The 21,376-nt window shown below is 42.2% G+C and overlaps 1 protein-coding gene across 1 annotated transcript in view; it reads left to right on the top strand.

The window, feature by feature from the left end:
- kcnh5a (potassium voltage-gated channel, subfamily H (eag-related), member 5a) overlaps positions 1 to 21,376 on the top strand; it is a 133,187-nt gene that overhangs the window by 79,057 nt on the left and 32,754 nt on the right. The window contains exon 9 of the mRNA XM_055872497.1: positions 3,913 to 4,112. Coding sequence (XP_055728472.1) covers positions 3,913 to 4,112 — 200 coding nt within the window. The remainder of the gene's footprint in view (positions 1 to 3,912; positions 4,113 to 21,376) is intronic.

The following is a 21,376-nucleotide window of genomic DNA, read 5'->3' as shown; positions in this document are numbered from 1 at the left end:
GCAAGCACATTAATAACCTATCATCCCCCATGTCAGAAGCATTACAAATGTATAGCAATCCACAGAGCAGTTGTCATCGGCATTGCATTTAACCAGGCATGTCAGTTCGGAACAAATTCTTATTTACAATGACGGCCTGGCAAGATGTGAGGGTGGAAAGAGGAGGAAAGAAAGATAGGAGAAAATAAGGTGCAGAAGTGGATTGTGCCTGGCTGCCTGCAGGCCTAGATGTGATGAATGAACATAGACTCCTCAAGTTAGATAGATAAACCACCCAAAGAACAGAGTAGAGGTTATCCTCTTTCCCCAGAGTGGATAGAATTCATGATAAGCAATACTAACTGACTCATTTGGGTCATTGCAACTTCCAGCATGCAGTATTCCTGCTGAGCAAATGTGCATTCCATATTAGGACATGTCTATATCTAACGGCCACTTGTTTGTACTTCACAGGGGAGTAACAGAGTGTAATGGAAAAGCTAATTGTTGTCTATTTAAAATACAGTTCCCCAAGAGGTTTATTTATGCTCAAGGCTTGCAAATGCACTACTGACTCATTTTAGCTCATGTAATTGGAGGCAGTTTGTTATTGTGTCTTCTGCTTCTTATTACGATGGATGTGTAAATAGACAACAATGCCCAGCTATCACATTTGGTTCCTTGGAAGTTGTGGGAACGTACATTTTTGGTTTCCCATTGGTTCTGGGAATGAAGCCATTCGTTTCCTGACAGGTAAAACTGAACATTTTTTTTAAATGTTCTGAGAACAGAAGTTTAAATTTAGCTTGTTCTGGGAACGTACATTTTTAGGTTGCAGGGAGGTTACTATGGTTCCCTGAGTGTTTTCCTGGGAGGTTATATTAACGTTCTGAGAACCGAAATTATAGGTTATTTGAAGGTAGTTAAATAACTTTTTGAGGACATTCTCAAAATGTTGTGAGGTTTTTTAATGACTTCCTCTGAATGTTTCAATAATACTGCTAGCTTAGGTTAACTGTTTTTAACTCCAAACACACAGCGTCAGTGAGATTCGACAAAATGCTCTTCTGTTCTCTATCCATGGAATCAGTCCACTGCGCCACCAGGATGGCGCTAGCATGCAATGGCGTTTTTTTCCTCTGAAAAGCTGTTCATTTTAGTCTATTCAAACAAACCCCATTTCAAAGGAAACACATGCTCATTGATCATGTGTGTCCAGTTAGTGGGCATGGCCAACACACCTGAACACACTTAACAAGATAGAGGATAGAGTGAGTTTTGTTGACATTGAGAACGGAATGTATGTTTTTAAATAACATTCTTAGAACATTCTCTGAAATTCCCAAAGAAGAACGTTGTTTCTTAATGTAAGAACAACTTGAGAGCATAACTTTAAATAGAACGTTAGGCTGAAGTACTGAAGAACGTTAGGCTGAAGTACTGAAGAACGTTAGGCTGAAGTACTGAAGAACGTTAGGCTGAAGTACTGAAGAACGTTATGCTGAAATACTGAAGAACGTTATGCTGAAGTACTGAAGAACGTTATGCTGAAGTACTGAAGAACGTTATGCTGAAGTACTGAAGAACGTTAGGCTGAAATACTGAAGAACGTTATGCTGAAGTACTGAAGAACGTTAGGCTGAAGTACTGTAGAACGTTATACTGAAGTACTGTAGAACGTTATGCTGAAGTACTGAAGAACGTTATGCTGAAGTACTGAAGAACGTTATGCTGAAGTACTGAAGAACGTTAGGCTGAAATACTGAAGAACGTTATGCTGAAGTACTGAAGAACGTTAGGCTGAAGTACTGTAGAACGTTATACTGAAGTACTGTAGAACGTTATGCTGAAGTACTGAAGAGCGTTATGCTGAAATAGTGAAGAACGTTATGCTGAAATACTGAAGAACGTTATGCTGAAATACTGAAGAACGTTATGCTGAAGTACTGAGGAACGTTATGCTGAAATGCTGAAGAACGTTATGCTGAAGTGCTGAAGAACGTTAGGCTGAAGTACTGAAGAACGTTAGGCTGAAGTACTGTAGAACGTTATGCTGAAGTACTGAAGAACGTTATGCTGAAGTACTGAAGAACGTTATGCTGAAGTACTGAAGAACGTTAGGCTGAAGTACTGTAGAACGTTAGGCTGAAGTACTGTAGAACGTTAGGCTGAAGTACTGTAGAACGTTAGGCTGAAGTACTGTAGAACGTTAGGCTGAAGTACTGAAGAACGTTAGGCTGAAGTACTGAAGAACGTTAGGATGAAGTACTGAAATTCCCACAGAAGAACTGTCACGTTCCTGACCTGTTTTATGTTATTTTTGTATGTGTTTAGTTGGTCAGGGCGTGAGTTGGGGTGGGCATTCTATGTTTTGTGTTTCTATGTTTAGGTGGTTGGTAATTAGCATTATATGGTTCTCAATCAGAGACAGGTGTTTGACTTTTCCTCTGATTGAGAATCATATATAGGTTGGCTGTTCACACTGTTTGTTTGTGGGTGATTGTCTTCCGTGTCTGTGTCTGTGCACCACACGGGACTGTTTCGGTTTGTTCGTTCGTTTGATGTAGTCTGTTCCTGTTCGTGAGTTCTTCGTGTCTTTATGTAAGTTCTATGTTCAGGTTTCGTCTACGTCGTTTTATTATTTTGTAGTTTGTTGAAGTGTTGTCGGTTTTCGTATTTACTTTAATAAACTTAATTATGTATTCACAACCCGCTGCATTTTGGTCCTCAAATCCCTACTCCTCCTCTTCGTCTGAAGAGGAGGAGGACACCCGTTACAAGAACTTCGATTCTTAATGTTCTCTGAACTATTTAAGAATATTCCCAATGTCAAATGAGTTGGAGAATGTTCCTAGAACATTGCCAAAAATGTCATTGAAATGTAACCATGCTTGAACTTTTAGGAAACGTTCTGTTGAAGTAATAAAATACCAAGAAAAGTATGTTTCCTTCATGTTCCTTAAATGTGCTGAGAATGTTCCAAAGCCAAACAACTATCCCGCACCATTCCCAGAACGTTGTGGGAAGGTTTCAGGGATCAGGGGATCATTGTAAATAAGAATTTGTTCTTAACTGACTTGCCTAGTTAAATAAAGGTTAACTAAAACAGTTTTACAGGCAGACATGAAGCAAAGCTAGTCATTTTGGCTGTGGGAGGAATACATTAAGTCGGGATTCAAACGAACCACAATACGCAAACCACACTGCACCTGATTTTTAAAAGTAATTGATGCTTGAGCCGTTCTCTGTTTACCTAGAATCGTATCTCCACAAATGTCAGGGAAATTGCCTGTAATAGTCAAGTGCAGTTCGATGTCAGTTGTTACAGTTTGTTTGGCTGCGTATTGATAGGCAACCCAATTCTCATATTTCTTCACTAATTGATCTTATGACCAATCTGATCAGCTTTGAAAAAGATCTTATGTGAAAATATCTAATGTGGTGGGTCAAAAGACCAATTAGTGGAGAAAAATATCAGAATTTTTGCTGTCTGTCTAAACGCAGCCTTTGAATACCAGTCTGAGCTTGTATCCCTGTATGTATTGGTTCCTTTTACATACAATTAGCCAATCAAAGTGGAGTAGAGTTTTGATTGGGCCTAAAAACTAAAGCCTGGCCTTTAGTGGCCGATGATTTTAGGCCTGAGCTAGGCCAACTCCAGCCAACTCCAGCCCTTACAGACAAATTATGATCCCAAAACCAAAGTAAATGTATTTATTTATAGGCTAGTCTTCCTCTTACAGTTACGACTGAGCTAAGTGCAATAACCCATGATTACTTAATGTGCTGACATGTTTATATATACTACAAATGGCTTCACTACCACCTATGTAAGCAGCACTCCTGTTAGCATTGGAACACTCAAGCACACACCACTCTATTCTTGCAATGCATGTCGCTAATAACCCCTCCCTCTGCCTATTTGTGTTCCAGCCTTACTGTATGCCACCATTTTTGGGAACGTCACCACTATCTTCCAGCAGATGTACACCAACACTAACCGCTACCACGAGATGCTCAACAATGTGCGTGACTTTCTCAAACTTTACCAGGTGCCAAAGGGGCTGAGCGAGAGGGTCATGGATTACATCGTCTCTACTTGGGCCATGTCCAAGGGCATTGACACAGATAGGGTAAGTGGGCAGAAACCATATTGCTCTTTCAGTCCTAGATCTCCTGTCTCTGTTTCAGGGTCTTGTGTAGAGAGATTTAGTTTGTGACAGTACAGAATCTGAGATTTCCACTGTGATACCAACATTGAAACTGGCACATTGGTGGCATCTTAATGGGACTCACAGCCTCATTTGTTGGTCCTTTTTTAAATTTCCTTTACAATGAATGGGACTTAGAACTAAGTAATTGTTGGAGCAGTCTTGGAAAAAGTTATGCTGATGCATGGTTTTCCTCTGCAACCATGGTTATGGTATTTCACATACTTTACCTTAAGCCTCATCGAGGGCGGTCTCCACTGTAAAAGTAATATGAAAAGACTATGGCTGAACACTGCCCATCTAATTCCTGCTCAAGGTGTAGATTTTGTAGTGGGTACAATTACAACAGTCTTGGGAATGTAATTGGTCAAAAGACCAATTAGTGGAAAAAATGTCAGAATTGTGGCTGCCTGTCTTAGCACAGCCTTTGAATACCAGTTTGAGCTTGTATGTACTGGTTGCTTTTACATACAAGTAAGATGGTGCCGAAGAGGATGGCTGACGTTTTACATGCTCCTAACCAACTGTGTAATTTGTTCGTTTTTACTTTTTACTTGTTTTTTAAAACTTATTTGGTACATAATGTTGCTGCTACTGTCTCTTATGACAGAAAATACCTTCTGGCCATCAGAACAGTGATTACTCACCACGAACTGGAAGAAGCTTTTTCCTCTAACGAGAAGGATATACTGCTTTCCCGGGAACAGGCCCAAATCCCCGTCATTTGCATGAAGAAAAGACGGAGGAAAAGGGGGCGCAGGTCGAGCTGCCTTCTGAGAATCCGTAGGCGAGTGAGTAAACTCCCACTGCCATCCGTTCTACTGGCTAACATGCAATCATTGGAAAATAAAATTGATGACTTACGATTATACTATCATCGGGACATTAAAAACTGTAATATCTTATGTTTCACCGAGTTGTGAATGACGACACGGAAAATATAGAGCTGGCGGGATTTTCCATGCACCGGCAGAACAGAGAAGAAGCTACGTCTGGTAAGACGAGGGTTGGGGGTCTATTTGTCAATAACAGCTGGTGCGCAATGTATAATATTAAAGAAGTCTTGAGGTATTGCTCGTACCTTATGATAAGCTGTAGACCACACTATCTACCAAGAGAGTTTTAATCTATATTATTCGTAGCCATCTATTTACCACCACAGACCGATGCTGGCACTAAGACCGCACTCAACCAACTCTATAAGGCTATAAGCAAACAAGAAAATGCTCATCCAGAAGCGGCGTTCCTAGTGGCCGGGGACTTTAATGCAGGCAAACTTAAATCAGTTTTACAAAATTTGTACCAGCATGTCACATGTGCAACCAGAGTTAAAAAAACTCTAGGCCACCTTTACTCCACAGACAGAGATGCATACAAAGCTCTCCACCGCCCTCCATTTGGCAAATCTGACCATAATTATATACTCATGATTCCTGCTTACATCAAAACTAAAGGAGGAAGTACCAGTGACTCGCTCAATACAGAAGTGGTCAGATGACGCAGATGCTACGCTACAGGACTGTTTTGCTAGCACAGACTTGAACATGTTCCGGGATTCATCCAATGGCATTGAGGAGTATACCACCTTAGTCATCGGCTTCATCAATATGTGCATCGACGACGTCATCCCCACAGTGACCATACGCACATATCCCAACCAGAAGCCATGGATTACAGGCAACATCAGCATCGAGCTAAAGGCTAGAGCTGCCGCTTTCAAGGAGCGGGACACTAATTTGGACGCTTGTGTCGTGTCTTTGCTATCGTTAAATTGAAGATTTATAGTTTTTATCATATATTCCTGTAATTAGTGCTTACGCTATCACTTGAGTAATAACGTAACCAATTAACTATGAATTTGAGGGCACCAAGGAAAGTTATTAGATTACAAAGTTATAATTTCCCAATATAACCTTTCAAATATTTTCATATCTGATCAATAGTCTTCTAATTAATGATTTATTTACTCTACCTCGTCAGTCTCATTCCAAACGTCGTAAATCGTTGATTATCTGCACGAAACCAGTCTTCACTATGAGTCATCCATACATCAATTGTCTTAAATCATTTATTTATTACTAACTAATTGATTCACAGAAATGCATAAACAAACAAACAAACTTAAAATAGTTACATGAAATGATGGGAGCAATATACCCTAGTGGGCTGAACCGGCATGGCGGCTGTTAGACAAAGGGAAAGTTGCGTTCGACTAATAATTCACTACAGAGTCCATAACTATAACAATTGACATGCTAATCCTTACACATGAACGCTCACTCATTCGGGAACAAATGCAATCAATATATATATAGTTACGTTCAGTGTGTGTGTCGTCTTGATCGTTGGAGAGAAGTTCGTTTTTGTTGGAGATTCGTCGGTCTCTGTCTTGGCTATTGTGGATTGTTCAGAGGGACATTCGTTATAGAATGATTGTTTCGGCGGTTGTCTTTCTTCGCGTTCAATGATACCGAATTCCTAGCTGCAGACTAGAAGTCAATATCAAAGACTTGTTATGATTCGTATAAGAGTTTTAACCACGTGGGATGGTTAAAAGATTCAGCAGTCTGGTCTCAAACCTTGGCCCTCTCGTTATCGAGGTAAGCTGGTCTGCAACCTTTGTCCTCTCGTGATTGAGAGAAACATGGTTATAATGGTAATTTCTTAGGAGTTGGGTTTTATTCAGATAGCAGAGAGGGGTGGTCCCATGGTCTCTGACCCATACTGGGCTCAGGGCGGTCCTTGGATTTAGTTCAAATCAAAAAGGTATTTGTATTTTTCTTAATTAAACAGTCCAAAATCATATTACACAATTATACAAACAGTATCATACTCACTCATTCATTTTATACAACAAACAGATGTAAACCTCATATCTGAGGTTATTATATAAACAGCGGTATGGTAATGTGGTCCCACAGTCTCTCCTGAGTTTCCCACATGGGGACAAATGGACATGTTAATAGCTAGGATCTTCACCAATCTTTCCTACTTTGGCAGGAACATGAAATATGTTCGTACCTCAAGTTCTGTGAGGTGGAAGAGAATTCCTTTGTCCTGAAAGTTTACCCTCTGTCTTAATACTGTTTGTGGTGGGGAGATTCTCAGGAATTTACGACATCTCTCTGTGATCACCGCATGGGTTGTGGTGGAAAGGGAGAGGCAGGGAGAGGGGGATGGGGTTTGCTATACCCACGCAGGTAACGTCATGACATACCCCCCCTGGTGGTTTGGATCTTGTTTGTCCTGCAAGTTACAAATCAACATAAAATCATGAACACGTGGTGTCCTGCTTGTAGATCATCGTTGCAGTCCCCTCTGGTGGTTGAACTTGGTAGGCTTCTCTGAAAGCGGAGCAGTCCACCACAAGGATGGCAGTTGATGTCCGGTTGGTGATCGCCGTTGAGGTCCCTTCTAGTGATGTACCTTGGTAGGTTCCCTGGAAGCTGCAAAGTACCCCAGGGAGGGCCAGGGGATGTCCTGGTTGGTGATCGCCGTTGTGGTCCCCCCCTTGGTGGTTTACCTTGGTAGGCTCTCTGACAGCGGGCATGCCGCCACAAGGATGGGCCGTGGGTGTCAGGATTTGGGGTCGCCGTTCCGGACCCGTCGTCTGGTTGTCGTCCAGACTGGAAGTTCTGAGCAGTAACTTAGGCAGATGTTAACAACGCACACACACTCATGAAATATATATATAATTACATTCATTCCCCAATGAGCGGCGTTGTGGCACTAAGTGAATGTTGTATGGGGAAGTTGTTTATGGCTCTATCACTTCCTAAATGTCAAAGGAACTGAACCGAAAAGGAATGAAAGCATAAACAAAACAAAAACAAAATATAGTTCAAACACGAAAATCATCTAATTGGACTGTATTCTATATACGTCCAATGTTCTGGCAAAATGACTATCATGGCATTGTCTCTAATGCCATATCTAGGGTTTTCCTACTTGGTGTGTTGCTTAGGCACTATCCTAAGTTGATAACTATATGATAACTTTACAGCTGTAAGGCACTAGTTTTGGGCAGTCTACAGGGATGACCTATGGACTTCTGGGAAGAAAACTGGTGAGTGCTGTAGAGACAAAGGCCTAGAAGTAAATATTCAACTTTTCTAAGGCTGGTATTTTGCTTGGACCCTTAAGTGATCCTAGCATAAATCCTAATTGGATGTTCCGTTGTGCATGTGCGTTTATGCTTAAACAAGCGCGCATGTCAAGGGAAGAAAACCAAGTATCCTGGCAGATTACAACTTGTTCAGAATGAGTCTGACGTAGTCAGGTAATTTTCAGGTCAATGCCTGAGGGTCAGTCAGAATTGGTGTTGAGGGAGTCTGTAGTAGTTTTTACTAAGTCACTGTGTCTTCCACTATTGTAGTGGTGATAGGTATGAAGTCTATTTCATAGCTATGTTATCCACGGAGGAGCTAACCTCACGACGGAAGTACTATAAGTATTGGACCTGTCGTACGTGGTGTGATCATGGTTAATGATTCTAATAATTTTCCTCCTGTATGAAGGATTCTATTTATTAGTGGCATGTGTGTTAACCATTGGAAGAGTGCACTGGAGATTCCCTTCCCTGTGTTGCACTCTGAGTGACTCCTATGTCGCTATTGTCAAGGGTAATTTGATTGGTTAGGTCTCTAACCTCCTTACTGATTGTAGCTAGACTGACTGTTGCTGGTATTGGTACTGGTGCTCAAAGGGACCAGTTATCCTACCGATTTATTCTGAAATATTATACTACCGGCACACATGATTGGAGCATTTTACTAGTTGTATTGTAGTTGAACCTACACATGGCAAGGAATGATTATTGTTGCCATTTGTTTTGGAGGTGGACAAGTCCACTGGACTTCCTTTACGACCAGTGTGGTACACCTCAGTACTATTTTAGATGTGCTCTAAGATAATCCCTGTCTAGGGGCCTGTCTGCTCCTCAATGTTCTCATAGGGGAGTTTACAACTAGATTTGATTTATGCTCTGGCGGCCTCGTACGGTGTTGTCCGTAGTCTTGACCCCCCCACCGGCCTCGATGAGGCTCATCATGGGTCTGGGCTACTATTCCCCCCCTTTGTGTCTCGGGACCCCCCCACCCGCGGGTGGTGTTGGTGTCCGAGGCGCAAATGAAAAGATCGGACCCGATGTACGAGTTGTCAGCGGCCGCGTTGTTATGAGAATGGCTGTAACCTTTCAACCAAATCTCCTGGTGTTTGTGCTTCAAAAAGCTCAGTGGCTGTCGAGGCATGTCAGTCACCACCACTTCCGCGTGTGCTAATCTCTTCAGTACCTGCGAACTGAGACAAGCATATCGGTCTGTGATATCGCCAAGTGTTTCACCAGTGGGAATCATCGGGTCAGTTGCTGGACTGACGCCTATAGTGTCATTGTAAGGGGTGACAGTCCCCAACAAAGCGGAAGGTGTATCATCGGAAGCAGAGTATACTCTGCGCATCGATGTTTTTCTTGCTGAGACGGCCGCAGTGCTTGCGGAAATGTCTGAAGGGCAAGAGGAGTTCATCTCAACTACCGTATTGCACGACTGCACGGAGGAGGGAAGTTGCTTATTAACAGAGACAGCTGGCTCGAAGTCACGAAAAGAATGGTCCATCAGGTTGGCTGATGGAATGTGTCGAGATATTGTAATATCTCCTTGGATCGGATTCTGCCCCAAGAGGTTTTTAAACGTCTTTTTCCCAAGGGGTGCTTTTGACAGATATCCCTCGTGACTGACTGCGTTGCAGCTAGCGTTAGGGGAAGACAGTGTGGTCAGTGGAGAAGGCAGGGTGGCCTGTGACCATACCTGGTTGGTTTTCCAATCCATCAATGGGAGTAACCGATCCATCAAGTCTGCTCCAAGTAGCAGGGGTACGGTTTCGAGGCTGGTGACATACACAGGGTGAATGAGCGATACGTCCTTGAAGTGTAGTTTCAGCATGACTCTCAATGTGAGAGCCGAGGTAGTCTGAGTGACTCCTCGAAGTGTAGTGTCGCATCGTTCCGCTTTTAACCAACGTTTAGTTGGCTTCAAAGCCTTTTTGAGATCATCAAACAATGTTTGAGAGATGAGTGATATTGTCGCACCCGAATCAATTAGCGCATGGCAAGTTAAGCAGTCCTCCAGGACTGTTTCCAGGTACGGGCGTTTAGATTCGTGGTTAGTGGACATATTCCCCACAAAGTGGAGTGATTGTTCGCAACGACGTGATGTGCCATTTCTGTTCAAGGTGGAAGCAGATTGATTTTTACGATTTTGAGTGGGCTTGGCTTTAACGAAGCGTTTGACCTTTTTCTTCGCAACCTTGTATCAGAGTCTATAGACAAAGCCCGGGGGCTTGTTTCTTGATCAAGCGGGCCCTGGATAGGGTCTTGAATGCGAGCGGGAGAAATTTGAACTTTAACGTCCTTGCTAAGGGTGTTAATTCCTGCGGACCTGGTGTCCGGTAATTCCCCGTCTAGTCCTTGTGACTTATCTTTTACCCTTTCCTCAAATTGTTCTCGCTTTAGTTCTTCCCGTAGTGGAACTTCTGGGGAACATTGGTCTACGTTTTGATTGTCCTTCAACCCTTTGTTACCCTTGTGCTCTGACACTTTGTGTGGGTTGGGTGCAGGAACGTAGCGAACAGGTCGATTGTAGCGGTAGTCATGTTGATTGCGACGTACTTTACAGTTATTTCGACCGCGGAGGTTATTGGAATCATGGTTTCGTGGTAGAAACTGTTGTTGTGCGTCATCTCTCAACGCTCCAATACCTGATAATGCACCCTCTAGCTGGAGTGAGTGCTCCTGGTCAAACTTCAAAACCGAGTGGTCAGGGCTCTTAGCGTTGTGAACTTTTGATGCCTCAAAAGCTGTGCTTGCAAGCTCTCTGAGTTGTAAGATAGGCAAGCCAACGTGGGCGGCAGGGCCCAAGTAGGTAATGAAGGTAGGATACATGTTCGACAGGAACATTTGTTTAAAAGGTAACAGGTCTTCCATGCCTGTTTCAGTGAGTAGGCCAAAGTAAGCTGAACGAAGCCTATGATAGTAAGCTTGTGGGTGTTCGTTCCGAGCGTGTTTGACGGTGTTAGCCAGTGAGCTATTGTGTTTGCGAGTCGCAGAACCACTGAATTCTACTTTCAAAGCTGTGGCAAGTTTAGCGTAGTCATTTAGCACGTGTTGCTGTTGTAGACGAATGAACCTTGTCACGTGTCTATTTGACGTTCGCTTCAATAGGTAAACCCTGTCAGAAGCTGCAGCGTTCGGGTAGCCATCCAACGCGTCCTCTATGTCAGTTAGGAACGTCTCAGTATCGTTTGGCTGACCTGGAACGGGATCAAAGGTGGGGAAATACTTGACGAGTTTGTCAAGGTATTCCACGCCAAGCGGGCGGAGAGGGTTGGCTTCATCCTGTGGAGAGATTGGGGCCGAAAGGTCAAGAGAAGAAGCCAAGCCTTGTTGTTGTTGGCCAAGAGGTGCAATATTACTCAGTGCCGAATGGCCAAGAGGAGAAGACTGAGGGACACATGAGGGAGGCAAGGTCTGAAACCTATCGTCTTTACTCCTGTGAGTACAGGGCTCCGGTTGCTTGGATTGGTAGTCGCGCTGTAGAGCGTGACCATTCTGGACTTCATCCAGATGGTACCTAAGGGTGGTATTCTGCTCCATTGCAGAGTCCATTTGAGCGCTTAGAGTACTGATTTTGGACACGTGAGTGTCACACTTGCTCCTTTCAGTCTCAAACTTATCTGTCATGGTTTGCAAATAGAGGTCTCGAGTACGGAGCGAGAGATTCAGTGATGAGATTTCCGCTGATTGCTTAGAAATCAATATTTCCATCTTCATCACCTGAGTTCTCTCATCATTCATTTGGTCAGCGACTTCAATGAGTTCTGCTGATTTGTCATCCAACTTTGACCTTATGTTCATTAACTGATCGTCTTTGGTCTGCAGCGTTTTGAGTAGAACCGTGTTATTTTGAGTAACGTTCAACATAACTGCATGCATGTTATCAAGTTGAGCGCTCCTGTTTGTAGATAACTCTTCAGATTTATCTAGTTTTCCGTGGACATCATTGTATTTAGTTTTGGCTAAATCGAGTTGTTCCTGTAGCATTTGATTTTGTTCCTGTAGAAAACGATTTTGTTGAAGAGCTTGTGCTTGTTCATCGTCATACGTTTTTGCAATTTTATTTAATTGTTCAGTTTTCAAGCGCAGCTCCATAGCTAGCAGAATTTTTCCATTTTCTGCATTTGTCATTAGTTTCCTGGTTCTCTCCACCTGTCCCTCCATGTCTACCATCACCTGCTCGTGCTTCAGCTGTGCACTGCGGTATTGGACAGATGCCAATCTCGGGTGGCAAGACATCAGGGCTAGACTGGAGAGAACATTTACGAGGCCTGCGCCTGATGGTTGATTTTGGAAAGCGCTGTTGTCTGCTTTTCCACGAAGGGCATAATTAGTGTTGGTATCGCTGCTGAGGTCAGAGATCAATACATTTGCGGGTGGAGGTTCACTAATTAGCGGGCGGGTGGGGATTACCCCCTCTGATGGCTTGCACATTATTAGAACATTTTGAAAGGAAAAATGTTTTTCCTAAATTTGGTTTTGGAATATATTGGAAGCTGCAAAGACAAGTTTTAATCTTTTTATAGACGTTAATGAGCTATCAGTACTGGACAGTACTGTGGAAGTTGGACGTGAATGAATTTGCAAAAGCAAATTAAATTAATTAATCAATGCCAATGATTAATCCTACCTTTGTAGGCTATCTGGGTATTAAACTTTAATTAACATGAGATGTGGCTTCATCTAGGTTAATATGATAAGTTTAAAAGTGTCTCATTTGATTGGAAGAACATTAAATTATGTTCAACAATTTAACTTATTAAATTGAATGAGACGATAATCCATACAATCTCTGTTGATTGGATATCATAAGTGTGAACAGTAGACCAAATGTTTGGAACATTCAACACTGTGGCACTTCTCCCTAAGGCCGAAACCACATGGGATTCCCGCTGGGGCGGGGCTTCTGTCAGTAGTGGATTACTGACTGGGTTTTGAAAAACCCAAATTTTACTGATTGATCAATTTAATGATAAATCAAACCTGTATAGGCAATTTGTGAATTAAACTTTAATTAACCTGAGAAGTGCTTAATCTAGGTTAATATGAGAAGTTTAAGATGTCTCATTTAATTGGAAGAACCTAGAAAGGTATGTCCGACAATTTAAATAAATAAATTGAATGAGACCCAAACAATTGATATTGCTGGATTATTTAAACGTGATCCACGTTTGGATATTCGCCACTCCTTTTAAGGGATGTACTTGCGGTTCTTTACCACCAGGATGCGGAAATCAAACGGAAGTACAAAGGGCGGGACTTTTGTCGCGCGAGGCGGAGGAATTTAAACGGACACAGAACGTGAAAAAAAAAAATCCCTCTATGTTAGCATGCATCTCGTGGATTTCCCACCTCGTGCTAGCTTACATTGTTCAGAAATATCACGTTCTAAGCAGAAAATAGGGTCCCTCTCGCCATGGAGAAGTTAGGTTTACTAGTGACGTCTCACCTTAAACCATTCGGCCTACTTTGCTAGCGCTATGTTGACCGGAGCGACACAGTACATAATAGGGTTTGCCTGTAGTCAGTCCACACTGGTTTAGTGTGGTGGGCAGACAATTTACTTCGGCTCGGTCACCGAACGAATATCTTCTAATTTCTAACCTTATTGGCTCTAGAAGTTAATATTGACCGACAGACATAGTACCGTTTGGCCTAACGGACTAAGTCTGGAATTTACCACTCACTGCTCTGACGCTAAAAGACCGCTACCGGAGGCGCAATGTAGCCTCTTCAAATAGGAATACACACACGCAACCAATTTTTATAGAAAGCAGTCTGTTTGTACAATTTCTGTTTGCACAATTGATATTTGGAATTACACAGCAGAGTCTAATTCTATCTTAGATTCCTCCCAGGGGGCGTCATATATGTCGTGTCTTTGCTATCGTTAAATTGAAGATTTATAGTTTTTATCATATATTCCTGTAATTAGTGCTTACGCTATCACTTGAGTAATAACGTAACCAATTAACTATGAATTTGAGGGCACCAAGGAAAGTTATTAGATTACAAAGTTATAATTTCCCAATATAACCTTTCAAATATTTTCATATCTGATCAATAGTCTTCTAATTAATGATTTATTTACTCTACCTCGTCAGTCTCATTCCAAACGTCGTAAATCGTTGATTATCTGCACGAACCCAGTCTTCACTATGAGTCATCCATACATCAATTGTCTTAAATCATTTATTTATTACTAACTAATTGATTCACAGAAATGCATAAACAAACAAACAAACTTAAAATAGTTACATGAAATGATGGGAGCAATATACCCTAGTGGGCTGAACCGGCATGGCGGCTGTTAGACAAAGGGAAAGTTGCGTTCGACTAATAATTCACTACAGAGTCCATAACTATAACAATTGACATGCTAATCCTTACACATGAACGCTCACTCATTCGGGAACAAATGCAATCAATATATATATAGTTACGTTCAGTGTGTGTGTCGTCTTGATCGTTGGAGAGAAGTTCGTTTTTGTTGGAGATTCGTCGGTCTCTGTCTTGGCTATTGTGGATTGTTCAGAGGGACATTCGTTATAGAATGATTGTTTCGGCGGTTGTCTTTCTTCGCGTTCAATGATACCGAATTCCTAGCTGCAGACTAGAAGTCAATATCAAAGACTTGTTATGATTCGTATAAGAGTTTTAACCACGTGGGATGGTTAAAAGATTCAGCAGTCTGGTCTCAAACCTTGGCCCTCTCGTTATCGAGGTAAGCTGGTCTGCAACCTTTGTCCTCTCGTGATTGAGAGAAACATGGTCATAATGGTAATTTCTTAGGAGTTGGGTTTTATTCAGATAGCAGAGAGGGGTGGTCCCATGGTCTCTGACCCATACTGGGCTCAGGGCGGTCCTTGGATTTAGTTCAAATCAAAAAGGTATTTGTATTTTTCTTAATTAAACAGTCCAAAATCATATTACACAATTATACAAACAGTATCATACTCACTCATTCATTTTATACAACAAACAGATGTAAACCTCATATCTGAGGTTATTATATAAACAGCGGTATGGTAATGTGGTCCCACAGTCTCTCCTGAGTTTCCCACATGGGGACAAATGGACATGTTAATAGCTAGGATCTTCACCAATCTTTCCTACTTTGGCAGGAACATGAAATATGTTCGTACCTCAAGTTCTGTGAGGTGGAAGAGAATTCCTTTGTCCTGAAAGTTTACCCTATGTCTTAATACTGTTTGTGGTGGGGAGATTCTCAGGAATTTACGACATCTCTCTGTGATCACCGCATGGGTTGTGGTGGAAAGGGAGAGGCAGGGAGAGGGGGATGGGGTTTGCTATACCCACGCAGGTAACGTCATGACACTTGTAAGAAATCCCGCTATGCCCTCAGACGAACCATCAACAAGCAAATCGTCAATACAGGGATAAGATTGAATCCTACTACACCGGTTCTGATGCTCGTCGGATGTGGCAGGACTTGAAAACTATTACGGACTACAAAGGGAAACCCAGACGCGAGCTGCCCAGTGACGTGAGCCTACCAAATGAGCTAATTGCCTTTTATGCTCGCTTCGAAGCAAGCAACACTGAAGCATGCACAAAAGCACCAGCTGTTCTGGATGACTGTGTGATAATGCTCTCGGTAGCCGATGTGAGCAAGACTTTTAAACAGGTCAACATTCACAAAAACACAGGGCCAGACAGATTACCAGGATGTGTATTCAAAGCATGCACGGACCAACTGGCAAGTGTCTTCACTGACATTTTCAACCTCTCCCTGACCGAGTCTGTAATGCCTACATGTAGCAGACCACCATAGTCCCTGTGCCCAAGGAAGCGAAGGTAACCTGCCTAAATGATTACCACCCTGTAGCACTCACGTCGGTAGCCATGAAGTGCTTTGAAAGGCTGGTCATGGCTCACATCAACAGCATCCTCCCGGGTACCCTAGACCCACTCCAATTCGCATACCACCCCAACAGATCCACAGATGACACAATCTCAATCACACTCCACACGGCCCTTTCCCACCTGGACAAAAGGAACACCTATGTGAGAAGGCTGTTCATTGACTACAGCTCAACGTTCAACACCATAGTGCCCACGAAGCTCATCACTAAGCTAACGACCCTGGGACTAAACACCTCCCTCTGCAACTGGATCCTGGACTTCCTGATGGGCCATCCCCAGGTGGTAAGGGTTGGCAACAACAGGTCTGCCACGCTGATCCTCAACACTGGGGCCCCTCAGGGGTTTGTACTTTGTTCCCTCCTGTACTCCCTGTTCAATCACGACTGCATGGCCAAACACAACTCCAACACCATCGTTAAGTTTGCTGACGACACAACAGTGGTAGGCCTGATCACCGACAATGATGAGACAGCCTATAGGGAGGAGGTCGGAGAACTGGCAGTGTGGTGGCATGACAACAACCTTTCCCTCAATGTGAGCAAGACAAAGGAGCTAATTGTGGACTACAGGAAAAGGCGGGCCAAACAGACCCACATTAACTTTGACGGGGCTGTAGTGGAGCGGGTCGAGAGATTCAAGTTCCTTGGTGTCCACATCCCCAATGAACTATCATGGTCCAAACACGCAAAGACAGTTGTGAAGAGCACGACAACACCTTTTCCCCCTCAGGAGACTGAAAAGATTTGGCATGTGTCCCCAGATCTTCAAAAAGTTCTACAGCTGCACCATCGAGACCATCCTGACCGGTTACATCACCGCCTGGTATGTTAACTGCTCGGCATCTGACAGTAAGGCACTACAGAGGGTAGTGCGTACGGCCCAGTACATCACTGGGGCCAAGCTTCCTGCCATCCAGGACCTATATAATAAGCAGTGTCAGAGGAAAGTCCATAAAATTGTTAGAGACTCCAGTCACCCAAGTCATAGACTGTTTTCTCTGCTTGCGCACGGCAAGCGGTACGGCAAGCACCAAGTCTTGGACCAAAAGGCTCCTGAACAGCTTCTACCCCCAAGCCATAAGACTGCGGAACAATTAATCAAATGGCCACCGGACTATTTACATTGTTTTGTACACTGCTGCTACTCTCTAATTGTACCTACATGTACAAATTACCTCAACTTACCTGTACCCCCGTACACTGACTCTGTACTGGTTCCCCCTGTATATAGCCTCGTTGTTGTTATTTTATTGTGTTACTTTTTATTATTTTTTACTTTAGTTTATTTGGTAAATATTTTCTTAACTCTTCTTGAACTGCACTATTGGTTAAGGGCATGTAAGTAAGCATTTCACGGTAAGGTCTACACTTGTTGTATTCGGCGCATGTGACAAATAAAGTATGAATTGACTTTATTTTGAATGATGTGGAACCAGGTTTTTCATGAAAACATAATGTTTGATTCTAGCTCCGCCCCACAGTGGAAAAATATTATTAGATACCTAAGACCATATTACATCTATTCAATCAGTCATTCTTTAAAAAAAATGTTTTACCTTTGTTTTGACAGGAAGTCATGCTTAGATCATGGTCTCTCTTACAGATGAGCCCTGTAGTTACAAAAATATACACATAATATACAACTACGAAATGCAAAACAGAAATACAAAACATGATCATAAAATAAGTTTAATGCCTTTGGATACGTGGAGGCAGCAGTGTTGTATTTTTTAGCGCTTCCACGGCCGCTTTGGCCATTGATTTCGCTGTGCTGGCAATAGGAGCAGGAATAGGATAGCCCACTACTGTATATGGTTGGTAATGCTGGTTCAGCTTTGATAAGCATGACAGGAATGCTTTTATCGTGTCTGAATGCAGAGTAAGGTCAACTCTTGGGTTGATTATATTATTAAACATAATTATACCAGTCAGAACGTGACTGATTTCCTGATTCATCGTCTTTATTGCCACGCTGAAGGAGTGTACATTAAACAGAACAGACGGTATTGATTTAACAGAAAGTGCTGTCCAGCTGATGGTCTCATTCCGCATGGAACAGCAGTTGTAGATATTGTACACTTCCATTAAGTTTACGGATTGGCGAGGGACTGTGGGGCACAGCCAATGGTCATAATGAATCAAATGGATGGTTTATTGCGGTTAAGTTAGTCAGGGTTAAGTAGTGGTTTGGACAAACTCCCAAACCTTTAGGGAACATTCCAATCAGGTTACAACTTGGTCTACAACGTTACTGTGGTAACGTTGGTAACGTTACTGTGGGAACATCACATTCGTGTTTTTAAAATCTCACTGGAAAAACGTTTCTTCCATGTCACAGACAATGGATATCAGAACATTTGGAGAGAGAAAGTTGCAAGAATGTTTTTGACAGGACATCATATGAACATCAGCGACTAATGGTTATATGAACATCACTGGCTAATGGTTATATGAACATCACTGGCTAATGTTTGTGTGATGTCTTTTTGTCAAGTTAACAGTAGGTTCCTACAACATTAGGTTACTGGAGCCTTTTTAGAAAGCTTTGGTTTGCATTACACTGTTAATTAACATGACATACATTGTGCATGTTCAACTAAACAGTGAGCACACTAGGGACCTCAACCTCACCTCAGATTTGAACTCACAACCACTTGGTTGACAGCAACCTGACTTATCCGCTAACTCACCAGACTTTATTTAACCTTTATTTCAACAGAGAGTCATATTGATACCCAAGTCTCTTTTACAAATGAGCCCTGAAGAATAAAAAAAAACACATACAGTATTAATACGAAATGCAATCAACCAAACAGTTTCCCCGGCCCATCAAGATATCAGAAGTAAATTACAAAAAACACGTACACTACTCTGTGAACATGTCTCCCACCAATGCCGTGAAATGACCGAAAGGTACTGGGCAGTCTAATCTCAGAGTGTCCTGAAATTCATTCCATGTATGCGGCACGTAAAACCTAAAGGCCGTTTCACCTACAGGTAACTGACAAAATAAAGTAAACACCAAAATAAAGTATTTTAATAGGGCGTTGGGACACCACTAGTGATGGGCATTCCGGCTCTTTCGGCTCAGCTTACCAAAAAGAGACGGCTCTTTTGGCTCCCAAACAGCTCTTTAAAAAATATGTTTCGTATTTTTTCAAGTCAAACAGTTTGCCATAGTTTGACTACGATTGGTGTTAAAACAATTCTAATTAAATTATTAAATGAAGTCATACTCTACCTTAACCACAATGTATTTAAAATGCATTGGTTTGTTATGAAAATGGATGCTATTAAACATTTGCATTTAAAGTCTAACTGTTTAATGTATATTAACAAAGTGCATATAAATCTAACCATTCAAAACGAATACAATCTGAACAACATAATAATAGAATATTGCACCATATCAAAGAAAAATAATAACAATTTTGAAAACTACAGCATCCCATTTAAAACATTAAACTGGTCCCTCTTTTCTCTCTCTTCTTTATTGCCATGTTATAACCAGCAGCACACAGCAATGCTGACCATATTTTGCTTTTATGAGAGATTTGCATTCAGAAATGCAAGCTGCCTCACTTTCGAGGGGCTGATGCGGTTTCTTCTCTCAGTAATTATTTGTCACGTTTTCGAGAAGACCCTCGGATGTGGCCACTATGCAGAGTCTCCCTGTCATGACTTTAGTAAGCTGTGGGTAGAACGAGGCCTTGTTCTTCCACCAGCTCAGAGTATCTGCAGATCTTTCGAGGAGGGACTCCTCCAAATAGGATCAGACCGCCATTATGGAATCTGCTGAGGGATTCCTTCGTGCTGCATCCCCAGTTGCTCTCTCGTCAAACAGCATCCAAACAGCAGACGTTTGTGGCACTACTGCTGGTGCTTCTGCTCCATCTGATCCCTCTTCTTCCTGTTGCCCTGGTGCCTGAGCCAGCTGACTGCTGGGGCTGACCCTCCCTGCTGCTGAGGTTATTCTTTGAAGAGCCTCATCAATCGCTCTGGCATCACTGAAAGCTTTCTCTTCCAGAGAAATTCCATAATTTTGTGTTTTGTTGATGGTGGTGTAAAACGCTGTCTCGGGCAATGCTCCAGAATCTCCCAATAGTGTTAAATTGTGTTGAGATCTGATGACTGAGACACACACACACACACACGTAATGCTCCTTTGAGACCCCTCTTTCAAAGTCACTGAGATTTCTTCTAGCCATGGTAGCCAAATTAATGGGCAACTTGGCATTTTTATACATGACTGTCAAAGGGACCGGATGTTGGAGCAGCCCCTTATGGGCAATAAGTAGCAGAAGGCAGCAGAATCAGGTGCAAAATAGAGTCCAGTTTATTAACAGTGAAAGGTGGTTCCCGGTGAATGACGAAATTCAATGAAAATGTACTAAATCTACAAAAGTATTTACTAAATGAGCAGACTCTCAAAATGCAAGTTTTTAATATAAATCGAAACCCTAAGCCTCAATCAGACCTACCCTTTCAAACCAACTAAATCAGTTTAGGGTATACCAGGCTATGGACAACCTCCCCACCCAGCTCACATACCAGAGCTAGAACATCCCTCCTGCTCACAGGTTGAACAGGTACCTTTATACCTATGGCTCCTCCCTATGGACCATATCATTAACCATGGAGCTCTTTACCCAAATATGACATATTAAATCATGTAACATTGTACCCACATTTACATATTGTACACACTGGGTGAATTGCAAAATGGTAAATGTCTGCATTTAAATATGAAACTGAAAAGCGTCACAATGCAACTCGACCAAACATTTCCTCAACACATAATTAGCCTTCCCATGATACTGGCAAAAGAGGAAAAGAACAACAGTATACACAGAACACTTAGGATAAATGAATTAGTAGATATGGGGAAACATGAATGCACTAAACAATTTGTAAGAATAATTAAATAATGAGCATTCGTGACGAGTGCTACTGAGTCAGCTTCGTCACAATTACCTTAAGCATGATAGGATGTTAATTGCTTAATTAACTCAGGAACCACACCTGTGTGGAAGCAACTGCTTTAAATATAATTTTATATCGCTCATTTACTGAAGTGTTTCCTTTTTTATGTCAGTCAGTTACCTGTAAATAAGTGGCAACAAGATGAATGTCAACAGTTAGCCATTTCTGTGAGCGAGTTAAAGTATTTTGAACTTCTGTAGGTTATGAGC

The sequence above is a fragment of the Salvelinus fontinalis genome, chromosome 20 (genome assembly GCF_029448725.1).
Source record: "Salvelinus fontinalis isolate EN_2023a chromosome 20, ASM2944872v1, whole genome shotgun sequence".
Taxonomy (NCBI): Eukaryota; Metazoa; Chordata; class Actinopteri; order Salmoniformes; family Salmonidae; genus Salvelinus; species Salvelinus fontinalis.
Note: the sequence above shows the minus strand (reverse complement) of the source record. Positions and strands in the feature narration are given on the sequence as shown.